Source organism: Dipodomys spectabilis, unplaced genomic scaffold (assembly GCF_019054845.1).
Source record: "Dipodomys spectabilis isolate Male_0828 unplaced genomic scaffold, ASM1905484v1 ptg000442l, whole genome shotgun sequence".
Lineage (NCBI taxonomy): Eukaryota > Metazoa > Chordata > Mammalia > Rodentia > Heteromyidae > Dipodomys > Dipodomys spectabilis.
Window position 1 is genome coordinate 22501 of NW_024871119.1, and position 25651 is coordinate 48151.

General features: G+C 58.9%; 1 protein-coding gene across 1 annotated transcript in view; it reads left to right on the forward strand.

Annotated features, from left to right (window-relative positions):
- Positions 1-18412, forward strand: part of LOC122097946 (calsyntenin-3) — a 22730-nt gene extending 4318 nt beyond the window's left edge. Inside the window, exons 4-18 of the mRNA XM_042668514.1 lie at positions 765-973; positions 1178-1327; positions 1516-1701; positions 2103-2384; positions 4219-4331; positions 5439-5601; positions 6251-6298; positions 6791-6948; positions 7065-7213; positions 8524-8750; positions 9489-9659; positions 10591-10736; positions 11174-11309; positions 16978-17180; positions 17561-18412. Of these exons, the coding sequence (XP_042524448.1) occupies positions 765-973; positions 1178-1327; positions 1516-1701; positions 2103-2384; positions 4219-4331; positions 5439-5601; positions 6251-6298; positions 6791-6948; positions 7065-7213; positions 8524-8750; positions 9489-9659; positions 10591-10736; positions 11174-11309; positions 16978-17180; positions 17561-17698 (2479 nt within the window). The 3' untranslated portion in view covers positions 17699-18412. The remainder of the gene's footprint in view (positions 1-764; positions 974-1177; positions 1328-1515; positions 1702-2102; positions 2385-4218; positions 4332-5438; positions 5602-6250; positions 6299-6790; positions 6949-7064; positions 7214-8523; positions 8751-9488; positions 9660-10590; positions 10737-11173; positions 11310-16977; positions 17181-17560) is intronic.
- The last annotated feature ends 7239 nt before the right edge of the window (positions 18413-25651 follow it).

Below are 25651 nucleotides of genomic sequence, written 5' to 3' on the forward strand. Positions count from 1 at the left end.
CTGTCTGTCAGAGCTGGGGCTTGAACTCAGGGCCTGGGCACCGTCCCTGAGCTTTTCCACTCAAGGCTAGCACACTACCGTTTCTGGGCTCAAGGCTAGCTCTCTATCGCTTCTGGGCTCAAGGCTAGCTCTCTACCGCTTTTGTGCTCAAGGCTAGCTCTCTACCACTTCTGGGCTCAAGTTTAGCTCTCTACCACTTCTAGGCTCAAGGCTAGCGTCTATCACTTCTAGGCTCAAGGCTAGCTCTCTACCACTTCTAGGTTCAAGGCTAGTGCTACTGCTTCTGGGCCCAAGGCTAGCTTTCTACCGCTTTTGTGCTCAAGGCTAGCTCTCTACCACTTCTGGGCTCAAGCTTAGCTCTCTACCACTTCTAGGCTCAAGGCTAGCTCTCTACCACTTCTAGGCCCAAGGCTAGCTCTCTACCGCTTTTGTGCTCAAGGCTAGCTCTCTACCACTTCTGGGCTCAAGCTTAGCTCTCTACCACTTCTAGGCTCAAGGCTAGCTCTCTACCACTTCTAGGCCCAAGGCTAGCTCTCTACCGCTTTTGTGCTCAAGGCTAGCTCTCTACCACTTGTAGGCTCAAGGCTAGTGCTCTACTGCTCACCATCCGTTCTGTCCTTGGGATCTCTTCCTCAGTGGGGCCCTCTCTCTGGTCTCTGCAGGGTGGGAATGGGCGGGTTCCAGGGCTGTCTGTTCAATTGATCCTCCCTCCCTCCCTCCTTCCCTCCCTCCTCCTCCCTCCCTCCCTTGCTGGGCCTGCCCAGGGCCACAGTGCACGTACGAGTCAACGACGTGAATGAGTTCGCCCCGGTGTTCGTGGACCGGCTGTACCGGGCATCGGTGACGGAGGGGAAGCTGTACGACCGGATCTTGCGCGTGGAGGCTGTGGACGGCGACTGTTCCCCACAGTACAGTCAGATCTGCTACTACGAGATCCTCACGCCTAACACCCCCTTCCTCATCGACAACGACGGTGAGCCGCCCCCCCCTTCCTCCCCCTCCTGCCCAGAGGACGGGAGAGGCTCTGCGATTGGTCGGCCCTGCCCGGGCTGGCTTGGAACCGTGATCCTCCTATTTCAGCCTGCTGAGTAGCTGGGATTACAGGTGTGAGCCGCTGTGCTCAGCCCTCAGGACTCAACGTCCTCACCTCTGCTCCTGTCTGTCTGGCGCTCTCTAGGAAACATCGAGAACACGGAGAAGCTGCAGTACAGTGGTGAGAAGCTGTACAAGTTCACCGTGACGGCCTACGACTGCGGGAAGAAAAGGGCGGCCGACGACGCAGAGGTGGAGATTCAGGTGAAGCCCACCTGTAAGCCCAGCTGGCAAGGTGAGGAACCCCCCCCCCCTGCACCCCCCAACCCCAGGGCTTCACGGGAGACCCTGAGGCTCACGGACTCTCCTGTTCCGGGCTGGCCTCCCACGGCGATCCTCCTGACCTCAGCCTCCTCGCTGGGATTACAGGCATGCGCGGCTGGCTGCGGCTGACTTCTCTCCTCTCTTGTCCCCACCGTGCAGGCTGGAACAAGAGGATCGAATACACCCCGGGGGCCGGGAGCTTGGCTTTGTTCCCGGGCATCCGCCTGGAGACCTGCGATGAGCCGCTCTGGAACATCCAGGCCACCGTCGAGCTGCAGACCAGCCACGTGGGCAAAGGCTGCGACCGAGACAACTACTCGGAGCGGGCTCTGAGGAAGCTGTGCGGTGCGTGAGCCTCCGCGTCCCCGCGGCCGCTTGCTCTCTTTTGTGGTCATGGGGCTTGAACTCAGGGCCTAGGCTCTGTCCCCGAGTTGTGTTTTTGTTGCTGGCGCTCTACCACTTGAGCCACAGCGCCACTTCCAGCCTTTTGCTTGTCCATTGGAGAGCAGAGTCTGCGGGACTTTTTGTTTTCTGCCCAGCTGGCCTCTGAACCGTGATCCTCCAGATCTCAGCCTCCTGAGCCGCTGGGATTATAGGCGTGCGCTACGGTACCCAGACTTGGGAGTAGAGCCGTGCGCTACTGGTGCCCGGATCTTGGGTCTCCTGTGTGACCCCGGTTTTGTACAGGCCTCCCCCCTCCCTGGGGCCCATCAGCTGACCCTGCCCCCACCCCGTGTCCACCACAGGAGCAGCCACGGGGGAGGTGGACCTGCTACCCATGCCCGGCCCCAACGCCAACTGGACGGCCGGACTGTCGGTCCAATACAGCCAAGACAGCAGCCTGATCTACTGGTTCAACGGCACCCAGGCAGTGCAGGTGCCCGTGGGGAGCCCCGCCGGGCTGGGCTCTGCGCCCATCGATGGCCTCAGCGACCACTTCACCCTCTCCTTCTGGATGAAGCATGGGGTCGCACCCAGCAAGGGCAAGAAGGAAGAGGAGACCATCTTGTGTCACACGGTCCAGAACGGTGAGCCCCCCAGCCCCAGCCCCGAGGTCCCCGGCCCACCGGGGAAGAGCGGCTGCAGGCCCTGGAACGGCAGACATGCCCCTCCCAGCCGAGGCTGCAGGCGTGCGCTACCAGACCCAGCTACGGGTGGAGATGACGGCTTGGGAGCTTTGACGCCCCGGCTGGGCCTCGGACTGCAAACCTCCCGTGTCTTAGCTCCCGGGGAGCTGGGATTGTGGACTTGAGTCGCCACGTTGGCCTGAGTTTCGAACTCAGGGCCTGGGCACGGTCCCTGAGTTATTTTGCTCTAGGCTGGCGCTCTACCACTTGAGCCACAGCGCCATTTCTGGCTTTTTGCTGGTTCCTTGGAGATCAGAGTCTCGTGGATGTTCCGGCCCAGGCTGGCTTTGAACCGCGATCCTTAGATCTCAGCCTCTCGAGTGGCTGGGATGGCAGGCGTGCGCCCCAGCGCCCGGCTCGGTGTTAATTCTTGTTGTCCGTGGATCCCCCCACCCGCCAGGCGCTACACCGCACCCGGCCTGGCCCACACCCACCCCGCTGCCTCGGACGCCATCTGGGGGGCTGCTCTCCGCCCGGAGCGGCCCCCCGGCTTGGCAATGCAAACCCCGCTGTCTCCTAGAGAAGGCGGAGCCCCGCAGAGGGCCCCAGCCTGCACTGGACCTGTCCTTTCTAGATGGTTCTCTAACCCCGGGAAGAGGGCTGTCAGCCACGGTGCCTGAATTAGTAACGGACCCGAGAGGCCTGGGCGGGAACCGCTGCCAACACCACGTGAACCCCCAAATCTGCCAGACACAGACAGACAAACAGACAGACAGAGACAGACACAGACAGACAGACACACACAGACACAGACAGACAGACACAGACACAGACACACACAGACAAAGGCAGAGACAGACACACAGACACACACAAAGACAGACAGACAAAGACAGAGACAGACAGACAGACACAAAGACACAGACAGACACAGACAGACACAAAGACAGACAGACAGAGACAGACAGACAGACAGACACAGACAGACAAAGACAGAGACAGACAGACAGACACAAAGACACAGAGAGAGACAGACAGACAGACACAGACAAACACAGACAGACAGACACAGACAGACAGACACAGACAGACAAAGACAGACAGACACAGACAAACACAGACAGACAAAGACAGACAGTTATAGACAGACAGACACAGACAGACACAGACAGACAGACAGACACAAAGACAGAGACAGACACAGACAGACACAGACAAACAGACAGACACAGACAAACAGACAGAGCCAGACACACAGACACAGACACATACACAGCCAGACACAGAGACATACAGACACAGAGACAGACAGACAGACAGACAGACAGACAGAGACAGATACACACAGACAGACACAGAGACAGAGACAGACACAGACAGACAGACAGGGCTGGGCACCTGGTGGCTCCCGCCTGTCATCCCGGCTACTCAGGAGGCTGAGATCTGAGGATCGCGGTTCAAAGCCAGCCTAGGCAGAAAAGTCTGTGAGACTCTGATCTCCCATGAATCACCAGAAAACCAGACGTGGCGCTGTGGCTCAGGTGGTAGAGCGCCCGCCTTGAGCTGAAGAGCTGAGGGACAGCGCCCAGGCCCTGAGTTCAAGCCCCACGATCGACAAAACAAAACAAAAGACAGAGACAGACGCACAGACGCAGGTGCAGGCGGCCCGCGGGTCCCCACGGCGCGAGGAGCGTGGGGACAGTGTGCCGAAGATCTCCCACTGCGGCTTTGAACTTGCTCTGGCCCTGGGCCTTGCACTTGACCCCTGACCCCTGACCCCATGCTGTCTCCTCAGAGGACGGCTTCTCTCACTACTCGCTGACGGTCCACGGCTGCAGAATCGCCTTCCTCTACTGGCCCCTGCTCGACAGCGCCCGCCCGGTCAAGTTCCTGTGGAAGCTGGAGCAGGTGAGGCTAGTGCTTGCTGCTTGGTGCTTGATTCCTGGTACTTGGTGCTCGGTGCGTGGTGCTTGCTGCTTGGTACTTGGTGTCTGATGCTTGGGACCCAGTGCTGGGTGCTTAGCGCCTAGTGCCCAGTGCTTTGGACTCAGTGCTTGGCGCTTAGTGCCTGGCACCCAGTACTTGGTGTTTAGTACTCAGTGCTTGGTGCACAGTGCCTGGAGCCCAGTGCTTGGTGTTCAGTGCTTAGTACTCAGTGCTTGGTGCTTAGTGCCTGGCACCAGTGCTTGGTGTGTAGTGCTCAGTACTCAGTGTTTGGTCTGCAGTGCCTGGAGCCCAGTGCCTGGTGTTCAGTGCTTAGTACTCAGTGCTTGGTGCCCACTTCTTGGTGTTTAGTGCCTGGTGCCTAGTGCTTGGTACTCAGTGCTTGGTGCTTAGTGCCCAGTGCTTGGTGCTCAGTGCCTGGTGCCCAGTGCTTAGTGTCTGGTGCCCATTGCTTGATACTCAGTGCCTGGTGCCCAGTGCTCAGTGCTTAGTGCTTGGTGCTCAGTTCCAGGTGCCCAGTGCTTAGGGCTTGGGGCTCCGTGTTCAGTGCCTGGTGCCTAGTGCTCGGTGCTTGGTGCTCAGTGCTGGGTGACTGGCTTGCAGGAGGGTGGGGTTTCTGGAAGGCCCAGGGATGAGGCTGGCATTTTGGGGGTTCAGCCCTGGCCGTCCATGCCACATCCTCTGGGCTCTCTTGTGTTCTCGGCACCTTGGGGCGGAAGGAAAGGTCACCTCTTTTCTTGTGGAGCTGCTGGGGTTTGAACTCGGGGCCTCGCTGGTGCTCTACCTCTGGAACTCGCCTGCAGCCGTGCTTTGGGCTGGCTGGATGGCGATGAGAGTCTCGGGGACTTTCCTGCCTGGGCTGGCTTCGAGCCTTGAGCCTCCGACCTCAGCCTCCGGCCGGCTGGGACAGCAGGTGTGAGCGCCGGTGCTGGTCGGAGCATGTTCCTCCTCGAGCTGAGCAGGCTGGGAACTGAGACTCTTCCAGCCTGACTCTCCTTCCCCGGGAGAGGCGGACACAGGGGCCCGGTCTCCGGAGGGGCAATCACGGTGTGGGGGGCCCCTGCACCCCAGGTCTGTGATGATGGATGGCATCACTACGCCCTGAACCTGGAGTTCCCCACGGTCACCCTGTACACCGACGGCATCTCCTTCGACCCCGCGCTCATCCACGACAATGGCCTGATCCACCCGCCTCGGAGGGACCCGGCGCTCATGATCGGGGCCTGCTGGACCGGTGGGGCCCTTGCCCTGGGAGAAGACGACCCGGGGGTGGTTCGGGTGGCGAGGGGAGGAGCCATGGCAGCCTTTCTGTGCAGCTGAGGTCTCCGGCAGTGTCTCAGGGCAGATGGGGTCAGGGCCCCAGATTCGAGGACTTCTCAAACGTCCCCAGGAGTCTCTCTCTGGGTCACTACAGCCATGGGACAGGGGACAGAGACGCCTTGAGAATCGCACCCATCTTCTGTCTCTTCTGTGTGCTGTGTTTGCCCATCCTGGGGTTTGAACTCAGAGCCCGGGCGCTGCTCCTACGCTTTATGCTTTTTCCACTCAAGGCTGGCGCTCTACCCCTTGAGCCCCAGCGCTATTTCTGGCATTTTGCTGGTTCATGGGAGATCAGAGTCTCACGGCCTTTCCTGCCCGGGCTGGCCTTGAACCGCGATCCTCAGATCTCAGCCTCCCGAGTAGCCGGGATGGCAGGCGGGAGCCACCGTGCCTGGCTCATCTTCCATTGTTTAAACAACCACACAGGTTGAGACTCAGCGAAGAGGCTGTACGTCTTCCAGGGGCCTGAGAAGGTTCTAGAAAATAGGGAGGGGGGGGGGGAATTGTGTGTATTTGTCCTCGTAGTCCTGAGCTCCCAAATGTTTTATTTTCTGGGGTCGCAGAGGAGAACAAGAAGGAGAGAGGAGACAACGCCACAGAGGCCGCCCCAGGTATGGCGGGGGTGGGAAGGGGAGGTCGGGGTTCACACCTCCAGGAAGGTGCGGACCCCTCGCTCCCGGACACCCCCTGCTCCCCCCCCCCAAATCCTCCCCAGCTCCCCTTCACTGACGTAAGACGCCGGGCCGGGCCGCCTGCGGTTGGATCCTTGACGGCAACAATTATGTTCTAATAGTCATGTCTTTATTATGGGGGAGAGGGTCTCGAACTCAGGGCCCGGGGGGCTGACTCTGAGGGTTGTTTTCGGGGTGTGCTCGAGGCTGGCGCTCTGCCACCCGAGCCGCCGCCTTTTGGCTTGCTGGTTTCCTCGGAGTCTCCTTGGAGTCTCTCTGGTGTTTTTCTCCCCTTTGGAATTGTGCGCGTGTGGCTGGGATTACAGGCGTGCGCGCGCCGCCCGGCAGTCCCGGCCCACACCCGTCCCTCCCCGCCCTGTCTTCCCCCTGTTCCCCCCCACCCCCCCCACCGCCCCTGTGTTCCTGCCCTAGGAGACCCCTTGTCGGTCCACCACTATTTCCACGGTTACCTGGCGGGGTTCAGTGTGCGGGCCGGCCACCTGGAGAACCGGGCGGTCATCCAGTGTCTCTATGCATGCCGGGAGGGGCTGGATTATAGAGATTTCGAGAACCTGGGAAAAGGCATGAAGGTATTGGACCCTCCCTCCCTCCCTCCTCCAGCCCTCCTCTTCCCAGCATGCCCTGGACCCCCCTCCCCCCCCACACCTAACTTTCTCTGCGACCTCATCTCTGGTCTGTGTGCCAGGTCCACATGAACCCCTCCCAGTCCCTGCTCACCCTGGAAGGCGACGACGTGGAGACCTTCAACCACGCCCTGCAGCACGTGGACTACATGAACACCTTGCGCTTCGCCACGCCAGGCGTCAGGCCGCTGCGCCTGACTACCGCGGTCAAGTGAGTCCCACGGCCCGGCCCCGGGGCCGGACCCTCCAGCCCAGGTGCCTGTCCCCCCAGAGATCTAGCCCTACGCCCTCTCTCTCTGTGTCCCCAATGAGGACCCGGAGAAGGCTATGTGTCGCAGCCATGTTGGCCGAGCGCCGGTGCGCACGCCTATAATCCCAGCGACTCAGGAGGCTGAGATAGGAGGATCGAGGTTCAAAGCCAGCCCGGGAAGGAAAGTCCGGGAGACTCTGATCTCCCAGGAACCCCCAGAAAAACCGCAAGGGGCTGGGGCTGGGAAGGTGGCTCAGTGGTAGAGCGCTTGCCTTGCATGCCTGAGGCCCTGGGTTCGATTCCCCAGCACCACATAAGCAAAAAAAAGAAAAAAAGCCGGAAGTGGCGCTGTGGCTCAAGTGGTAGAGCGCTAGCCTTGAGCTGAAGAGCTGAGGGACAGCGCCCAGGCCCAGAGTTCAGGTCCCACAACCGGACCCAAAAAAAAAAAAAGAAAGAAAAACCGCAAGGGGCGGCGTGGCTCACGCGGTAGAGCGCCCGCCTGGAGCACAGACAAATTCAGAGCGATCACCCAGTCTAATCAGAGGCCGGCTGCTTGCTGGAGATCTGAGGACCCGGCTGTTGAGTCGATGCTGCTCCCTGGTGGGAAGCCCGCGCCATTACAGGCTCCTTGGGCTCTGCCTCAACTTCTCCAAAGCATCCAGCTTTGGAGGATGACTTCCAGGGGACCCCGCACCCCACCACGCACCAGTCAGAACTCAGAGCCGCGTCTCCACGCCCTTCAGAGAGGGCTCGGCCTTTGCTTTCAGCCTGGACTGTCCTCCTATCTGCTTACCTGGGGTAGCTCGGCTTACAGGTGTGTCCCACCAAGCCCGGCTCACTTGTTGAGATGGCGGTGTTTCCAAGGCGATTTGCCCAGGCTGGCCTCCAAACCTCAATCTTCCGGGGTGATCTCCATCTCCAAAGTCGCTGGGATTATGAGGTGAAGAAAGGGCACCCTCTTTTCTCCACGTTTGGGGTTACCACATAGTTGTGACCCCTTAATACTTTCCTGAAGGTCCTGAGATTATAGAGCTCTGTGTGTGTGTGTGTGTGTGTGTGTGTGTGTGTGTGTGTGTGTGTGTGTGTGTGTGTGTGTATCCTGGGACTTGAACTCAGGGCCTTGAGCTTTGGTGCTCAAGGCTGGCGCTCTACCACTTGAACCAAGCACCACTGCTGGTTTTCTGGTGGTTCGTGGGAGATCAGAGTCTCATGGACTTTCCTGCCCAGGCTGGCTTTGAACTGGCGATCCTGGCCTCCACTCCCTCCACCAGGTGCTTCAGCGAGGAGTCCTGTGTGTCCATCCCGGAGGTGGAGGGCTACGTGGTGGTGCTGCAGCCCGATGCCCCCCAGATCCTGCTGAGTGGGACCTCCCACTTTGCCCGGCCCGCTGCGGACTTCGAGGAGCCCGACGGGGTCCCCCTGTTCCCCGATCTCCAGATCACTTGCTCCATTTCACACCAGGTGGAGGCCAAAGGAGACGAAAGCTGGCAGGGCACAGGTAAGCCCGGCTCGCTCCCGGAACGGACGTGGGCTGGGTTGGTGTCCTCACGGGGTGGAGCCAGTGGGGCGTCGGGGCTCACGCCTGGAACCCCCTCTGTGCTAGGGAGGCCGGGATCCGAGGACTGGGATTCGAGGCTGGGCCGAGTCAGTACCCCACTCCTGTCATCTGAGCTGTAGGGACGAACAAACAGGAGGATCACGGTCCAAGTCAGCCTTGGGCACAAGGGGAGACTCTTACTTTGGAACTAACCCAGGCCAAAAGGGGCTGGAGGCGTGGCTCAAGTGGTAGAGTGCCTAGCCCAGAACGTTCTGAAGCCCTGAGTCTAATACCCAGTACTGATGTAAACAAAAACAGTCCATCAACCAAAGGACAAAAAGAGAGTCTGGGGAAGCCAGGGGTCTGATGTCCAGGGACGCCCTGCAGCCTTACCCACCCACCCCCAAAGAAACGCCGGGCGCCGTGGCTGACGCCTGTAATCCTAGCTACCCAGGAGGCCGAGATCTGAGGGTGGCAGTTCAATGCCAGCCCGGGCAGGCTAACCCAAAGCATGTAGCCAGCCTGAAGCCGGACGTGGGGCTGTGGCTCAGATGGTAGAGCGCCAGCCTGGAGCAAACAAAGCTGAGGGACAGCGCCCAGGTCCTGAGTTCAAGCCCCAGGACTGGTGACTGCACGCATGCGCACGGGAGGGGCGGGGAGGGTCATAACCTGGGCCTCTCCCCGCCCCTCCCCGCGCAGTGACGGACACGCGCATGTCGGATGAGATCGTGCACAACCTGGATGGCTGCGAGATCTCGCTGGTGGGGGAGGACCTGGACCCCGAGCGGGAGAGCCTGCTGCTGGACACGGCGACCGCGCAGCAGCGAGGCCTGGAGCTCACCAACACGTCCGCCTACCTCACCATCGCGGGTCAGTGGGGCCCAGAGCCTGAGAGCGCAGGTGGATGTCCATGCGGGCGGGCGTGGCTAAGGAACGGCGGGCGTGGCTAAGGAATGGGGGGCGTGGCTAAGCAAATGATGGAAATGGATGAAAAAAGATGTGGGTGAATGAATCAGTGATGGGCGTGGCTAAATGGACAGTGGACGTGGCTAAAGGCATAGGAGCGTGGCTATAGTAGTGGGAGTAGCCAAAGTAATAGTGGGCGTGGCCAATGGAGCGGTGGGAGTGGCTAAAGGAATATAACCATGGCTATAGTAGTGGGAGGGACCAAAGTAATAGTGGGCGTGGCTAAAGGGACTGGGTGCGGCTAAAGGAAGATGAGCATGGCTCTAGGGGGGGTAGCCAAATAGTGGGCGTGGCCAATGGAGCCGTGGGCGTGGCTAAAGAAATGTAAGCATGGCTATAGTAGTGGGAGTGGTCAACATAACGGGCGCGGCTCAGGAACAGTGGGCGTGGCTAGAGGAATCTAAGCGTGCCTATAGGCGCAGTGGGCGTGGCTAGTGGGGTTGTAGGCGTGGCCAGGCACCGCTTGCTGGTCTCTGCAGGTCCCCCAGAGTCGAGGTTGAGATGTAGTGTAGTGTGTGGTGTCTGACTGAGCCCCTGTACCCCCACTTCCTCCCTGCTTCTCACTTCCTTCAGCCTTTCCATTCCTACCCAGCAGCCACAGCGCCTCAGTCCTGGACCCCCCGCCTGGAAGGGTGGGGTGGGAGGCTGGGGGGCTTTGCTCCCGGGAGGCCCGGGTCTGCAGGGGCTGGGGTGCATTTGCTCCCGGGAGGCCCGGGTCTGCAGGGGCTGGGGTGCATTTGCTCCCGGGAGGCCCGGGTCTGCAGGGGCTGGGGTGCATTTGCTCCCGGGAGGCCCGGGCTTTGGGGGGCCCGGGCCTGAGCTGCCCCCCCCGCAGGGGTGGAGAGCATCACGGTGTACGAGGAGATCCTGAGGCAGGCCCGGTACCGGCTGCAGCGCGGGGCCGCCCTGTACGCCCGCAAGTTCCGCCTCTCCTGCTCCGAGATGAACGGCCGCTACTCCAGCAACGAGTTCGTGGTGGAGGTACGGACCGCCCTCCTCCCCTGGGGGCGCAAGGGGCCCCCAGCGATGGGGGAACCCGGGGAGCATCGCAGCTCCTGAGTGGGTGGGGGCGGGGAGGAAGGAGATGGAGGACCATAGTTAAGGGACGGGCACCGTAGCGCACGCCTGTCATCCCAGCCACTCAGGAGGCTGAGAGCTGAGGATCCTGGTTCAAAGCCAGCCCGGGCAGGAAAGTCCGTGAGACTCTGATCTCCAGTGAACCACCAGAAAACCGGAAGTGGCGCTGTGGATCAAGGGGTAGAGCGCCCGCCTTGAGCACAAGAGCTCAGGACAGCGCAAGGCCCCGAGTTCAAGTCCCGGTGTGGGCACAGACGCCATCCACACCCAAGCGGGGAGCTGTACTGGGGAGGGGGCCGGGAGGAGAAGCAGGGGTGCCCACAGAGTCCCCCTCTGCTCAGGTGAACGTCCTGCACAGCATGAACCGCGTCGCTCACCCCAGCCACGTGCTCAGCTCCCAGCAGTTCCTGCACCGGGGCCACCAGCCGCCCCCCGAGATGGCGGGACACAGCCTGGCCAGCGCCCACCGGAACTCCAGTACGTACGCGGAACTCCTGCGACGCGGGAGGGGCGGCCCAGGGGCTGAACGGCTGCTGGGCGTGGCCAATGGAGCAGTGGGCGTGGCTAAAGGAATCGTGGCTACTGTAGCGGGAGTGGCTAACGTATCGGTGGGCGAGGCTACAAGAGCAGTGGGCGTGGCCAACGGAATATGAGCCTGGCTCTAATAGTGGGCGTGGCCAAAGAAATACTGGGCGTGGCTAAAGGAGCAATGGGCGTGGTTACGGTAATGGGCGTGGCTAACGGGATATGAGCCATGAGCATGGCTACAGTGTGGAAGTGGCCAGAGTCATGGTGGGCGTGGCTAGAGGAATATGGCTACAGTAGTGGGAGTGGCCAGAGTCATGGTAGGCGTGGCTAGAGGAATATGGTGGCTGCAGTCGTGGGCGTGGCTAAAGAGCAGTGGGCGTGGATAATGGAACACAAGCACGGCTGTAATGGTGAGTAGCCAAATAGTGGGCGTGGCTAAAGGAACCGTGGGCGTGACCACTGTGGTGGGCGTGGCTAGAGGAATAGGAGCCTGGCTCCAGGGAATCTCTATCCTCTAGGACCACTAACTTCCTTGGGAAGAAGGTCCATCTTTGGGGGTGTTCTGGGCCGGAGCTGGAGGCGTGGCTCAAGCGGTAGAGGGCTTCCCAGGCACACGGGAGGTGCTGAGTTCAAATCCAGGTACTGCCAAAAGCAATCACAGAAGGCGTGCTTCCAAGAGACTTACACCTCAGAAGGCTTGCAGGTGTCCATCCCTCCCTCCTTTCTCCCCAAATTGAAAGTGAGCTCCACACCCCTAGAGTTACCATAAAGAACCTGCCAAGCTGGGCGACGGTGGCTCCCACCTGTCATCCCAGCTACTCAGGACACAGATCTCAGGATCGGGGTTCAAAGCTAGCCTGGGCAGGAAACTCCATGAGACTCTGATCTTCCATGATCCACCAGACAACCGGAAGTGGCGCTGTGGCTCAAGTGGTAGAGCCCTAGCTTTGAGCTGACGAGCCGAGGGACAGCGCCCAGGCCCAGAGTTCAAGCCCCATGACCGACAAAAGAAAACAAAATACATGGGGCCCACAGGTAGCTCATGCCTGTAATCCCACCCAGCTACACAGGAGGCTGAAATCCAGAGGATCACAGTTCATGGTCAGCACGGGTAGAAAAATTCACGAGACTCCATCTCCAAAATAACCAGCAAACATGGGGGCAGGGAGGAAGGGGAGCCGGGCACTGGTGGCTCCTGTATGAGCCTGTCATCCCCGCTACTCAGGAGACTAAGATCTGAGGATCCTGGTTCAAAGCCAGCCTGGGCAGGAAAGTCGGTGAGACTCTTCACGTCCAAGAAACCACCAAAAAGGCCGAAAGTGGAGGTGTGGCTCAAGTTTTTGTGCTCCAAGCTGATGCTCGGGCTCTGAGTTCAAGCCCCAGTACTGGCATTAAAAAAAATTGCTTTCAATGCCAATTTCTGAAGCACACTTGATTTCTGTCAGTCTGAGATGTACCTTCCTTTTGACCAATTTGGTGTGAGGAAAATTCCTATGCTACCTCAGTCAGACTCAGCTCTATTTTAAGTTCTTAAACAGGAAATTCACCCTCCAGCGCCATTCCTGAATTAAGTCAGCCTCAGGGGTTCATGGCTGCTGTGTGGGACAGAGTTCAGGGTCACCATGACATTAACATTCAGCCGGGCAGTAGAGCGCATACCTGTAATCCCGGCTACTCAGGAGGCCGAGACTTAGAGGATCCCAGTGTGAAGGTCAGCTGAGGCAGATAAGTCTATGAGACTCCAGTGAACCAGCAAACACAGCAGCAAAAAACTGGACTGGAAGCATGGCTCAAGTGGTATAGCACCAGCCAAGCAAGCAAGAGAGGCCCTGAGTTCAAGCCCCAGAACCAGTGCCAGAAAACAAAAGAAAAGAGGGCTAGGAAGGTGGCTCAGTGGTAGAGCGCTCACTAAGCAGGCATGAAGCCCTGGGTTCGATTCCTCAGCACCACAGACACAGAAAAAACCGAAGTGGTGCTGTGGCTCAGTATGTATGTTTTGGCTTTTTTTTTTCCTGGTCCTGGGGCTTGAACTCGGGGCCTGGGCGCTGTCCCTGAGCATTTTGTACTCAAGGCTGGCGCTCTACCTCTTGAACCACAGGTGCCACTTCTGGCTTTTTGTGGGTTCATGGGTGGTAAGAGCTCACAGACTTTCCTGCTCTCGGCTGGCTTTGAATCTCCATCCTCAGATCTCCACTTCCTGAGAGGCTGGGATTACAGGCGTGAGCTACTGGCACTGTGGACAGTATGTGGACAGATAGTTGTCTTGTTCTAGCTGGTAGCTTGTTCCCTGAGCAGATGCGGGCAGGTTCATCTTCACCCAGAGCCCAGCCTGGTTGGGAGAGCCTGTCCGTCCAGTCCCGATGGGGCTCTGTAGGGAATGGGTCAGGTCAGCACAGAACCCACTTGGCTGAGCACCACGGGGCAGCCTCAGGCATGCGTGGAGAGCAGGTCTGCCCACACAGGCCTGGTCCGAGTGTCTGATCGCTCTGGGAGAGGGTGGCGGTGCGTGTGTGTCTGTGTGCTGCTGGCTGGTGAGGGCACGGGGGGCCTGGGGGGGTCCCCAGCGGGGTGTGTGTGTGTCGGGGAAGGCGCCACGCGGGCTGTGTCTGCGTGCTGGGCTCTGTGACTCGTGCGTGTGTGGCGGATGCAGGCTCGCTAGGGCTGGGCTGGAACGGAGTGTGTGCGTGACGGAGCTGGCCGATGGTGGGTGCGGGTCTGCGTGCCGGGCTGGCCTCGAACCGCGATCCTCGGGCCGCAGCCTCCTGAGCACCCCTGGCGCTGGGCTCCCTGAGGTTTTGCTTTTGCTTTGGGGCTGGGTGCTCCTGGCTTTTGCTTTTTGCCCATTCTGGTGCTGGACCTGCTGAGCCACAGCGCCTGCGTGGCTTTTCGCTGGTTCCTTGGAGAGAAAAAGGTCTCGGGTCCGGGATCGGCTGGGGTTCCAGGCGTGCGCGTCTGCCCAGCATGTGGCGAGGGCCGGGCCGGGCCGGGGACGTGGCGGTGCGGCGGGCGGGGGTCCCCCTGCTCGGCCTGCTCGCGCTGCTGCTGCGGGCGCTGGGCGCGGGGCTGCGCGGGGCCGGGGCGCGGGCGCGCGCGCGCGGGGTCTCGCTCCTGCTGCGGGCGTCGGCCCGGGCGGCGCAGCTGGCGGGCCTGGGGCCGGCGCTGCTGGCCGGGCTGTGCGGGGCGCTGCTGGAGCGCCTGCGGCGCAGCCGCTGGCCCTGGCTGTGGGAGCCGGCGGCGCGCGGCCTGGTGCGCGCGGGCGTGCGCGCGGGGGCGGGGCTGGCCGGCGCGCGGGGCGTGGCGGCGCTGGCGCAGGTGTGCGCGCACGCGCTGCTGCTCGGCGCCTCGGCGTGCGCGCACGTGTGCCTGGCCGCCGTCAGCACGCGCGTGCGCGTGCGCGTGCACGCGCCCGTCCGCCTGGCGCTGCCCGCCGGCGCGCAGCGGGCCCGGAGGCCGGCGCGGCGCGGCGCCCGCGGGGAGGCGCGGCCGGAGCCCAGGCCGCGCGCGGACGGCCCGAGGACGGACGCGGCGGCGGCGGCGGCGGCGGCGGCCCCGAGGCCCCGCTCCGGTGAGTAGCGCCGCGGCCTCCCCGCCCGGCCTCCGCGCGCATTTCTTCGCCGGAGCCGGGCCACGCTTCTCCGTCCGTCTGTCTGTCTGTCCGTCTGTCCATCCGTCTGTCCGTCCGTCCGTCTGTCCGCCCGTCCGTCTGTCCGCCGGTCCGTCTGTCCGCCCGTCCGTCCGTCTGTCCGTCTGTCCGCCCGCCCGTCCGTCTGTCCGTCCATCTGTCTGTCTGTCTCCGTCTTGTCTGTCCATCTGTCCGTCCGTCTGTCCATCTGTCCGTCAGTCCATCCGTCTGTCCGTCTGTCCATCTGTCCGTCTGTCTGTCCATCCGTCTCTCCATCTGTCCGTCCGTCCGTCCATCTGTCTGTTTGTCTCTGTCTGTCTGTCCATCTGTCTGTCCGTCCGTCTGTCCATCTGTCCGTCTGTCTGTCCATCTGTCCGTCCGTCTGTCCATCTGTCCGTCTGTCTGTCTATCCGTCTGTCCATCTGTCCGTCTGTCTGTCTGTCTGTCTCCGTCTGTCTGTCCATCTGTCTGTCCGTCTGTGTCCATCTGTCTATCCATCTGTCTGTCTGTCTGTCCGTCTGTCTGTCCGTCTGCCCGTCTGTCTGTCTGTGTGTCTGTCTGTCCGTCTGTCTGTGTGTCCATCTGTCTGTCCATCCATCCGTCTGTGTGTCCATCTGTCTGTCCGTCTGTGTCCATCTGTTTGTCCGTCTGTCTGTCTCTATCCTGTCTGTCCACCTGTCTCTGTCTACCTGCTCTGTCTGCTCTGTGTCCACCTGTCTGTCTACCTGCTCTGACTGTCTCTGTCCACCTGTCTCTGTCTGTCTGTCTGTCTCTATTCGGTCTGTCCACCTCTCGGTCTACCTGCTCTGTCTGCTCTATTTATCTGTGTCCACCTGTCTGTCCACCTGCACTCTCTGTCTCTATCCTGTCTATCCACCTGCTCTGTCTGTCTGTCTGTCTCTATCCTGTCTGTCCACCTGTCTCTGTCTACCTGCTCTGTCTGCTCTATTTATCTGTCTCTCTGTGTCCATCTGCACCGTCTATCTCTATCCTGTCTGTCCCCTGCTCTGTCTGTCTGTCTGTCTGTCTGTTTCTATCCTGTCTGTCCACCTGCTCTATCTGTCTGCCTGTCTGTCTCTGTCCACCTGCACTGTCTGTCTGTCTCTATTCTGTCTGTCCATCTGCTCTGTCTGCTTGCCTGCTCTATTTGCCAATCTGTCTGCCTGCTCTATTTATCAGTCTGTCTCTATCCACCTGGTTCTGTCTGTCCACCTGCACTGCCTGTCTGTCTGCCAGCCTGATTTACCTATCTACCTGTCTGTCTCTCTGTCTGTCTTTCCACCTGCTCTGTCTGTCTCTCTATCCTGTCTGCCTGCTCTACCTAGCTGTCTTTCTATCCTGTCTGTCTGCCTGCCCTATCTGTCTGTCTGTCATCTGTCTCTGCCCACCTGTTTGTCTGCCTGCCTGCTCTCTCATCCATCTAGCTGTCTGTCTGTCTGTCTGTCGGTCTGCTCTCTCTCCCTTTGTCTTTCTCATCTATCTACCTGCCTGCCTGCCTGCTATTTCCTCTCTCTCTCTTCCTCTCTCTCTTCCTCTCTCTCTGTGTCTCTGTCTGTCTGTCTGTCTGTCTCTCTGGCTAGTTCTGGGGCTTGAACTCAAGGCCTGGGCTGTGTCCCCTAGCTTCTGCACTCCAGGCTGGTGCTCTGCCGCGTGAGCTGCACCTCTGCTTTTGGCTTCTTGGGGTGAGGCGCTGGCCTCAACCTGCGATCCTCAGCCCTTAGCCTCCTGCGTAGCTGGCACCGCAGTTGAGAGCTGCTGGGCCTGGTTCAGGTCAGGCTTGGGGGTTGCGTTGGCTTCTCCACGGGCGGCCTGTCCCTTCCGTGTCCCTTCGCTGTTCCCTCACACCGGGGCTCCCCAGTGGGTTCTATTTCTTTCTCCGCCAGCGTGGCACGTGGTTTGTCTCCTCTGGGCTACCGTGGACATGGAAGCCGGCCGGCCTCCTCCCCCGGGGAGGGGGAGTCCCCCCTGTTGCCTGACCCCCCTCTTCTCCCGCAGTGGTCCCCAGCGCCGCCACCCTCATCATCGTGGTGTGCGTGAGCTTCCTGCTGCTCATGGTCATCCTGGGCCTGGTTCGAATCCACTCCCTCCACTGCCGAGTTTCGGGGGCCGGGGGCCCCCCGGGGGCCTCCAGCGACCCCAAGGACCCCGACCTCTTCTGGGACGACTCTGCCCTCACCATCATCGTCAACCCCATGGAGGTGAGGGGGGGGGGGCGGGTCCCCTGGGGAAAAGCGTTTGCCCGTTGACGCCACGCCTGCCATCCCAGACCCCCGGGAGGCCGGGAACTGAGGACTGACATTTGAGGCCAGTCCCTATGGGAAAGAACAGGAAACTGGGAGGTCCAAGGCACCAGCAAAAAGCTGGAAGTGGCGCCCTGGCTCAAGTGGTAGAGCGCCAGCCTTGAGCAGGAAAGCTCAGGCACAGACAGCGCCCGGGCCCTGAGTTCAAGTCTCAGGACTGAACCCTCCCAAGAGGACTTGGCAGAAATCTGCGAAGCAGAGAGGCCCGGGGGGGGGGGGGGGGAGGCTGGGAAGCTTCTGGCAAGCACCCCATCTCTCTCTTTCTCTGCCCCCTGCAGTCCTACCAGAACCCTCAGGCGGGCGCGGCGGGGGCCCCGGTGGGCCAGGAGGAGGAGGACAGCAGTGACTCGGAGGCGGCCGACTCCCCCACCGGGGATGAGCGGCGCATCATCGAGACGCCCCCCCATCGCTACTGAAGCCACTGAGCCCGAGAGGACACCGGCCGCCCCCCCCCAGAGCCCCACCCCAGAGAGGGCCCGAGAGCAAGCCAGAGCGAGCGAGTGAGCGAGCGAGAGGTCTCCACAGCTGTCCATCACGCTCCCTCCCCATGCCCCCTCCCCTCCTTGGGCCCATGGGGGGGAGGGGGACACGCTGCCCTCTGGCACCCCCGCTGGCCACCCCCCAAGGCTGCTGGAGGCCTTCTGCCTTTCAATCCATCGCTGTCTTAACTGCCAGCCAGGCTGGGGCAGAGCCGGGATTAAGGAAGTGCGCGACTGTACTCTCCCCTTCTGTACTCCCCCTCACCCCTTGGTCTCCAGTTCCACTTCACGCTGGAAGTATATCCTGTTATCTTTCCTTTGTTGTCCTTGGGGAGACCCCCACACAGCGGGGGTCCCCCCCACCCCCCTGCACCCCCTTTCCTCCACGACCAGCTGCTTCTGTGTGGGTGGTGGCGACGGCTCTAGTTTATCATATATAATGTATATTTTTTCAATGTCATCGTGAATGTAGCCCCTGTGTAACTGTGAACAGCTCATGGCCTGGCGTGCGTGTGTATGCGTGTGTGTGTGTGTACGTGGGCGTGCATGGGCGTGCGTGGGCGACCCTGTCATGTCCTGGGTGAGGGTCAGGGGTCGGGTGTGGACAGGAAGGACACACACCCTTGAGTTTTCAAATAAAACAACCAGAAAATTAACCAAAAAAAAGCTCCAGGCCAACTTCTTCCTGGGGGTCGGGGGTGGACACAGAGGGAGGGGATTGGGTTTTAGGGACACAGGCGCCCCTGAGCTGGCTGAGGTGTGCGCTGGGGGAGGGTTGGTTAACTGTGGAGCCCCAGGCAGGTGAATCTCCAGGATACCAGGAAATTGGAAGTTAAGGGGGAAGGGGCTGGGAAGGTGGCTCAGTGGTAGAGCGCTTGCCTTGCATGCATGAGGCTCTGGGTTCAAGTCCTCAGCACCACAGAAGCAAAAAGAAAAAAGCTGGAAGTGGCGCTGTGGCTCAAGTGGTAGAGCCTTGAGCTGAAGAGCTGAGGGACAGCGCCCAGGCCCAGAGTTCAAGTCCCACCACCGATAAAAAGATAAATCATGGAATAGCTCAGGCTCTTTATGTCTTGCATGTGGGAGAAAAGGGTCTAGAACTTTCTTTCCTTGCCAACCCACTGTCCTCAAAGCTCAGGGGACCTTCTGTTTTACCTCTTGCAACCTCTGTAAACCCAGCCTGAGATTAAGGTTCTGGAACTTTCTCAGCCTTTTTTTGGGGGTGGGGGGCATCAGTTGTCTGGCCCAGGTGTGCTAAGTCCCAGATGGTAAAGGAGAGACGTGGACGGTTGGTGTCTTTTCAGAACAGTGGAATGTCGAGTGTTAAGTGTGGGCGCTGGTGCGCACGCTTGTAATCTCAGCTGCTCGAGAGGCTGAGATCTGAGGATCATGGTTTGAAGCCGAGTGTCAGGGCCACTTATGCCCAATTGAATCGGAAACAGCAAATTTCTTTCCCTCTGGCCTCAAGTGTTCATTCCTGCTACCTGAGGCCGTTTGTGAACCTTAATTAGCTACTTACAAAGTGCCCAGGACGAGTTGTGCCCTAGGGAAAGAGTAATCGGCGAGTCAAGCACAAGGCCTAGAAGTGGACTTCTTTGCCTTCCGGGCAGGGGGGGCAGAGCAGCAGACTGGGGGGGGGGGTGGGGGGTGGAGGGGGGGTACGTGGAATGCGCTCTGTTGCCTCTGGGCCTGACTATGAAATCTCCATCCTCAGCCTGGAGTTCAGGGAAGAGCCGGTGCTACAAGTCACAGCCCTGGCAAGGGTGCTCCCGCCTGTCATCCCAGCGACTCAGGAGGATCACAGTTCAAAGCCAGCCAGGGCAGGAAAGTCCAGGGGGACTCAATTCCCATGAGCCAGCCAAAAGCCGGAAGGGAGCCGTGGCTCAAGTGGTAGAGCGCCAGCCTTGAGCAGAAAAGTTCAGGGACAGCGCCCAGGCCCCGAGTTCAAGCCCCAGGACTGGCAAATGGCGGGGGAGGGAAGAAGGGAGGGAGAGGGAGGAGGAGGAGGAGGCAGGTGTAGCCTCTGAACACAGGTCAGACTTGCAGGAAGGGACCCCGGGATCGGCCGCCAGGCGGGAACCAACGGGACTGGGTGGACCACGCCAGGCACCGTGAGGGGCGTGGCCTGCGCGGGAGGCCGCACTGGGGGCGTGGCTAGCGCCGGGGCCGGTCAGCCACATGGGGCGTGGCCTAATGAGGACTCCGTCTTGCCACTCAGGGGCGTGGCCTAAGCGAGCCGCCCTTATGTTATCTGAAGGCAAGGCCTCAGGTCGGTTGGGGGCGTGGCCAGAGCAGGGGGAAGGTATGTCATTTGGGGGCGTGGCCTAAGCGAGAAGCCCTTATACCATCTGAAGGCAAGGCCTAAAGTGGAGAAGTCCTGTCGCTTGGGGCGTGGCCTAAGGTGGACCAGTCCTGTCGTTTGGGGGCGTGGCCTAAGGCGGAGCAGGCCTGTCGTTTGGGGGCGTGGCCTAAGGGGAGCAATGCTGAAGCTTGGGGGCGTGGTCTATGCTGGAGGAACTCACGTCATTGGAGCGAGGCCTAAGTGAGAGAAAGTTAGGGCATTCAGGGGCGTGGCCTGGGTGGCAGACCTTGCCTCCGGGGGCGTGGCCTACAGGAGAGGAAGGGACATGTGAGAGGCGTGGCCCCTTGCTGCGCTTCCGGTCTTCCACTTCCTGGCTGCCAGAAGGCAGCAGCCTCCGGCCAAGCGCGTCCTCAGCCCTCGTGAAGGAGGGAGGCCTCGCGGCGCCTGCCAGGCCCGGACAGCAGACGAGACAAGAGCCACGCGGGCGCCCACGGAGCTCTGTGGGGCGCAGAGGTGAGCTCCGGGGACGGCCCAGGGGCGCCGGGGGGACCCCGACACGCCACTGGTGCGGCCCCGCGCCCCGGCCCGCAGCGCTGCGGGCAGGACTTGTTCTCCAGGGGGCGTGGTTGACTGGCAGGTGACGGGTGATTGGCAGGTGGAGGGTGGTTGGCAGGTGACGGGTGGTTGGCAGGTGGAGGGTGATTGGCAGGTGACGGGTGGTTGGCAGGCGACGGGTGATTGGCAGGTGGAGGGTGATTGGCAGGTGGAGGGTGATTGGCAGGTGGAGGGTGGTTGGCAGGTGACGGGTGATTGGCAGGCGACGGGTGGTTGGCAGGTGGAGGGTGGTTGGCAGGTGGAGGGTGGTTGGCAGGTGGAGGGTGATTGGCAGGTGGAGGGTGATTGGCAGGTGGAGGGTGGTTGGCAGGTGGAGGGTGGTTGGCAGGTGACGGGTGGTTGGCAGGTGGAGGGTGATTGGCAGGTGGAGGGCGGTTGGCAGGCGACGGGTGATTGGCAGGTGGAGGGTGATTGGCAGGTGGAGGGTGATTGGCAGGTGGAGGGTGGTTGGAAGGTGGAGGGTGGTTGGCAGGTGGAGGGTGATTGGCAGGTGGAGGGTGGTTGGCAGGTGGAGGGTGATTGGCAGGTGGAGGGTGATTGGCAGGTGGAGGGTGGTTGGCAGGTGGAGGGTGGTTGGCAGGTGGAGGGTGATTGGCAGGTGGAGGGTGGTTGGCAGGTGGAGGGTGGTTGGCAGGTGGAGGGTGGTTGGCAGGTGGAGGGTGACTCAAAGGTGGTGGCAGAATCTCTGAGGTCATGGGGTTGTGTCCCCCAAGAGGATTGTGGGTCCCCCGCTCCGCCCCCTGCTCCCTCCTTTTACTTCCTAGCCAGAGGAGAGGAGTTTTGATGGCTGCGAGTGTTTGGCCATTGTACTTTCCCGGAAGGCCTCAAAAGAAAGGAGTCTGGCCTGGTCATGTACTGGAAGCCAAAAGGAAGCTCTTCTTCCTTCTGTTCCTTTGCTCTTCCTTTCTTCCTTTTTCTCTCTCCCTCCCCCCCCCCCCTTGTGTGAGTCCTGGGCTGGAACTGAGGCCCTGGCTGCTTCCTCTGACTTTGCTGGCTCAAGGCTGGTGCTCTACCACTTGAGCCACAGCACCATTCTGGCTTTTTTTCTGAGTGGTTCGTTGGAGAGGGGAGCGTCACAGCTTTGAACTGTGATCCTCAGCTTGCAGCCTCCTGAGTAGCTGGGATTACAGGGGTGAGCCACAGTGCCTGGGAAGTTTTAGATAGGAAGTGAACTAAATCACCACACACACACACACACACACACACACACACACACACACACGCTCAGTGTCTCTATGTAGCTATATCTACACTAAGGTCTGTGCCTCCTAAGCATTATAAACTCCTTTATCCCCCCAAACAGAGACGCTCAAGCTCATGATGGCTGACATGCACAGATTTAAAACCAATGAAACCAAGGGACAGCCAAAATGACTCAGCTGGTACAGAGCCTGTTTAGCAAGCTTGGGGCCCTGAGTTCAAACCCCACAGCCTGGCCAAATTAAAAAGAAAAAACAAGTTGTGGGAGTGTGGTTTGGTGGCCCAATACTTGTCCAGCATGAGCCAGAACCCTTTGCCTCGGTCCCTAGCAATGCCAACCAAAACCCAAACCAAAGCAAGAGTCACTGTCATGCGCAAGACATTTGCTCTCTGCCCCTCCACCCCCATGAATGTGTTGAAATCCAAGCCCGGTTCCAGGAGGAGACAGAGCCTCTGTGACCTGGGTTAGGTCAGGAGGGTGGAAATCTTGCCCAAAATGTTTTATTCCTTGTTCCTTGCCAAGAGAGAGTAGGAGAAGATAACCAAAACCACACACACACACACACACACACACACACACACACACACACATATGTATATACACATATAGGTACACATATGTGTATATACATTTTTATATATATGTGCATCTATTTTATTTATGCATTATATATTGTGTATATATTGTGCATTATATATAGGTATATTTTTATTTATGCATATGCATGTATAAATATATATTTATATATGTTTACCTGCCCACCAGGAAGAGGGTTCCTTGTCAGTTCTTGCTACATCTGTCTTTTGTCTTGGTGCCTCAAATTTGTATTTCCTCCACCTCCAAAACTGATTAGCGATTGAGCAGGGAAGCCCTGGGTTCCAATCCTCAGTCCCAGAAAACAAACCAAGACAAAATGTGATCCATACATGTGTAAGCCACCCACGCAATGGCGTTCTGTTGTCAGCCAGGACTGAGGAAGACTGCATCCGTCAGCCCTCCATCACTCACAAACCACCTGAGTTGTTCCATTTAAAAAGATACAAGGTTATCCGGGCGCTGAAGGCTCAAGCCTGTCATCCCAGCTCTTCAGGAGGCTGAGATCTGAGGATTGTGGTTCAAGGCCGGCCCAATCAGTAAAGCCCATGAAGCTCTGATCTCCAGTGATCCACCAAAAAGCCAGAAGTGGAGCTTACAGGACCTGAATGCTCTTCCCTAGCTTTTTCCCTCAAGACTGGTGCTCTACCACTTGAGCCATACTTCCGCTTTGAGCTTTTTGCTGGTTCATTGGAGATAAGAGTCTCATGGACTTTGCTGCCTGGGCTGGCTTTGAACCATGATCCTCAGATCTCGGCCTCCTGAGTAGCTGGGATTGCAGGTGTGAGCCACCAGCACCTGGCTTTAAATCACAATATTGTCACGTCCTAAATAAGTTAACAGTATGTATGAATTTAAGATAACCCTGAATTTAATTTTCACATTTTTAACTTTAAGTCATTTTAGACTGATGATTTTTTTTGGGGGGGGTCGGTCGTGGGTCTTGAACTCAGGGCCTGGGCGCTGTCCCTCAGCTCTTCAGCTCAAGGCTGGCGCTCTACCACTTGAGCCACAGCACCACTTACAGTTTTCTGGTGGTTTATTGGAGATAAGAGTCTCATGGACTTTGCTGCCTGGGCTGGCTTTGAACCGTGATCCTCAGATCTCAGCCTCCTGAGTGGCTGGGATGACAGGCGGGAGCCACCAGTGCCCACCTGGCGACCGATGATTTTTGAATTGAAAGTAATAGGGCGCTACTCAAAACTGGAAAGCAGGGGCTGGGAAGGTGGCTCAGTGGTAGAGCGCTTGCCTTGCATGCCTGAGGCCCTGGGTTCGATTCCCAGCACCACATAAGCAAAAAGAAAAAAGCCGGAAGTGGCGCTGTGGCTCAAGTGGTAGAGCGCCAGCCTTGAGCTGAAGAGCTGAGGGACAGCGCCCAGGCCCACAGTTCAGGCCCCACGACCGGACCCAAAAAAAACACAACAAAACAAAACAAAATCAACACTGGAAAGCAGTATCATAACATTGAAGACAAATCAAATATCTGAACATGAATCAAGGAATTACATTTGCACGCGGTTGCTTCGGTTATAAGAACGATTTGCCATGTAACAAATCTAGGTCTTCCTTGTCAAGAAATTGCTAGAATGAGAAAAAAAAATCATCAGCTCTATTAAGCCTATGAATGACTGTGGTCTAAAACAGGCATGGAAATTTCCACCAAGTTTGTAAGTGTGACGAATGGACCGAGGACTTGGCATTGATTCAAGTGGAATCAGTCAGAGCAAGCAGAAGTGGATTTTTTTTTCTCTTAATTAAAAAAAAAGAAAAAGCCTGGCACTGGTGGCTCACACCTGTAATCCTGGCTACTCAGGAGGCTGAGATCTGATGCTTGCAGTTCAAAGCCAGCTGGGGCAGGAAAAGTCCAGGAGACTCTCATCTCCAATGAACCACCAGAAAACTGGAAGTGGAGCTGTGGCTCAAGTGGTAGAGCGCCGGCCTTGAGCCAAAAATCTCCGGGCCTGGGAGTTCTAGCAGCTCATGGCCAGTTCTTCGAGGTGCAGGAGTCTGGGTTCTGTAATTTAGCTACAGTCCCTAACCAGGGGAGGAAGAGGCGGGTAGCATTTAGCTGCCAGTCCTGCTGATAATCTAGCTTTCCTATCAGCAAATATCAATGTTAGCCTGATTCCCAGGAAGAGAACAAAAAGGGATCAATCTCCAGAATCGGTGAGGCGTGGGTATCGGGGTGTACCTGCTCCCCCCGCCCCAATTCCTTTACTTTAACTTTGGTGCCTTTCTGGGGCTTGAACTCAGGGCCTGGGCGCTGTCCCTGAGCTCTTCAGCTCAAGGCTGGCGCTCTACCACTTGAGCCATGGCGCCACCACCAGGTTTTTTGTTTTTGTAGTTAATTGGAGATACAAGTTTCGGGGCCTTTCCTACCCAGGCTGGTTTTGAACCATGATCCTCCGATCTCAGCCTCCTGAGTAGCTGGGATGACAGGCGGGAGCCACCAGCGCCCAGTGCCCTTGAACAATTTTGCTCAAGGTTACCGCTCTACCATTTTGAGCCACAGTGCCACTTGGTTTTTGGTTTTACCTTTTAAAATGGCTCAACTAGAGTCAAGCCAGGAGCTGGTAACTCCCTAGGAGCCTAAGATCTGAAGACCAAAGGTTCAAAGCCAGCCTGGGTTACAAAAGTCCAGGAGACTCTTAGAACTTCAGTGAATCAGCAAAGAGCCAGAAGTGGAGCTGTGGCTCAAATGGTAGAGCACCAGCCTGGAATGACAAAGCTCAGGGACAGCACCCAGGCCCTGAGTTCAATCCCGTCATTCTGTCTGTGTCTGTCTGTCTGTCTCTCACACACACACACATACAGATACAGAAGTAATATTTGGAACTTAGAACTTTAATAGACTAGTAAATAGGCAGTTAGCTTTGCCGGCGTTGGTGGGGCTGCGGGGGGCTTCTGTGAAGAATTCCTTCTCTCAGGTGAGTAGTTACGATGTCTTCCCTGACACCAGCAGCCCGGGTTGCATCGTGGGTTCGTACCCAGCGTTAGGTACCGGGGTGAATTCTGATCTCCTCTGTGTCTGGGTTGAGGCGATGTTAACTTGTGGACCCTCATCACAACCTGCTTCCTCAGGTGTGATGAAGAGCGGAACGTGGAAAGTGCGAACGCACCTGAAGGCTAGAGAGCGCAGCGCAGGGCTGCCAATGTGCTGGAAGCCTCGCTCGGTGCTGTT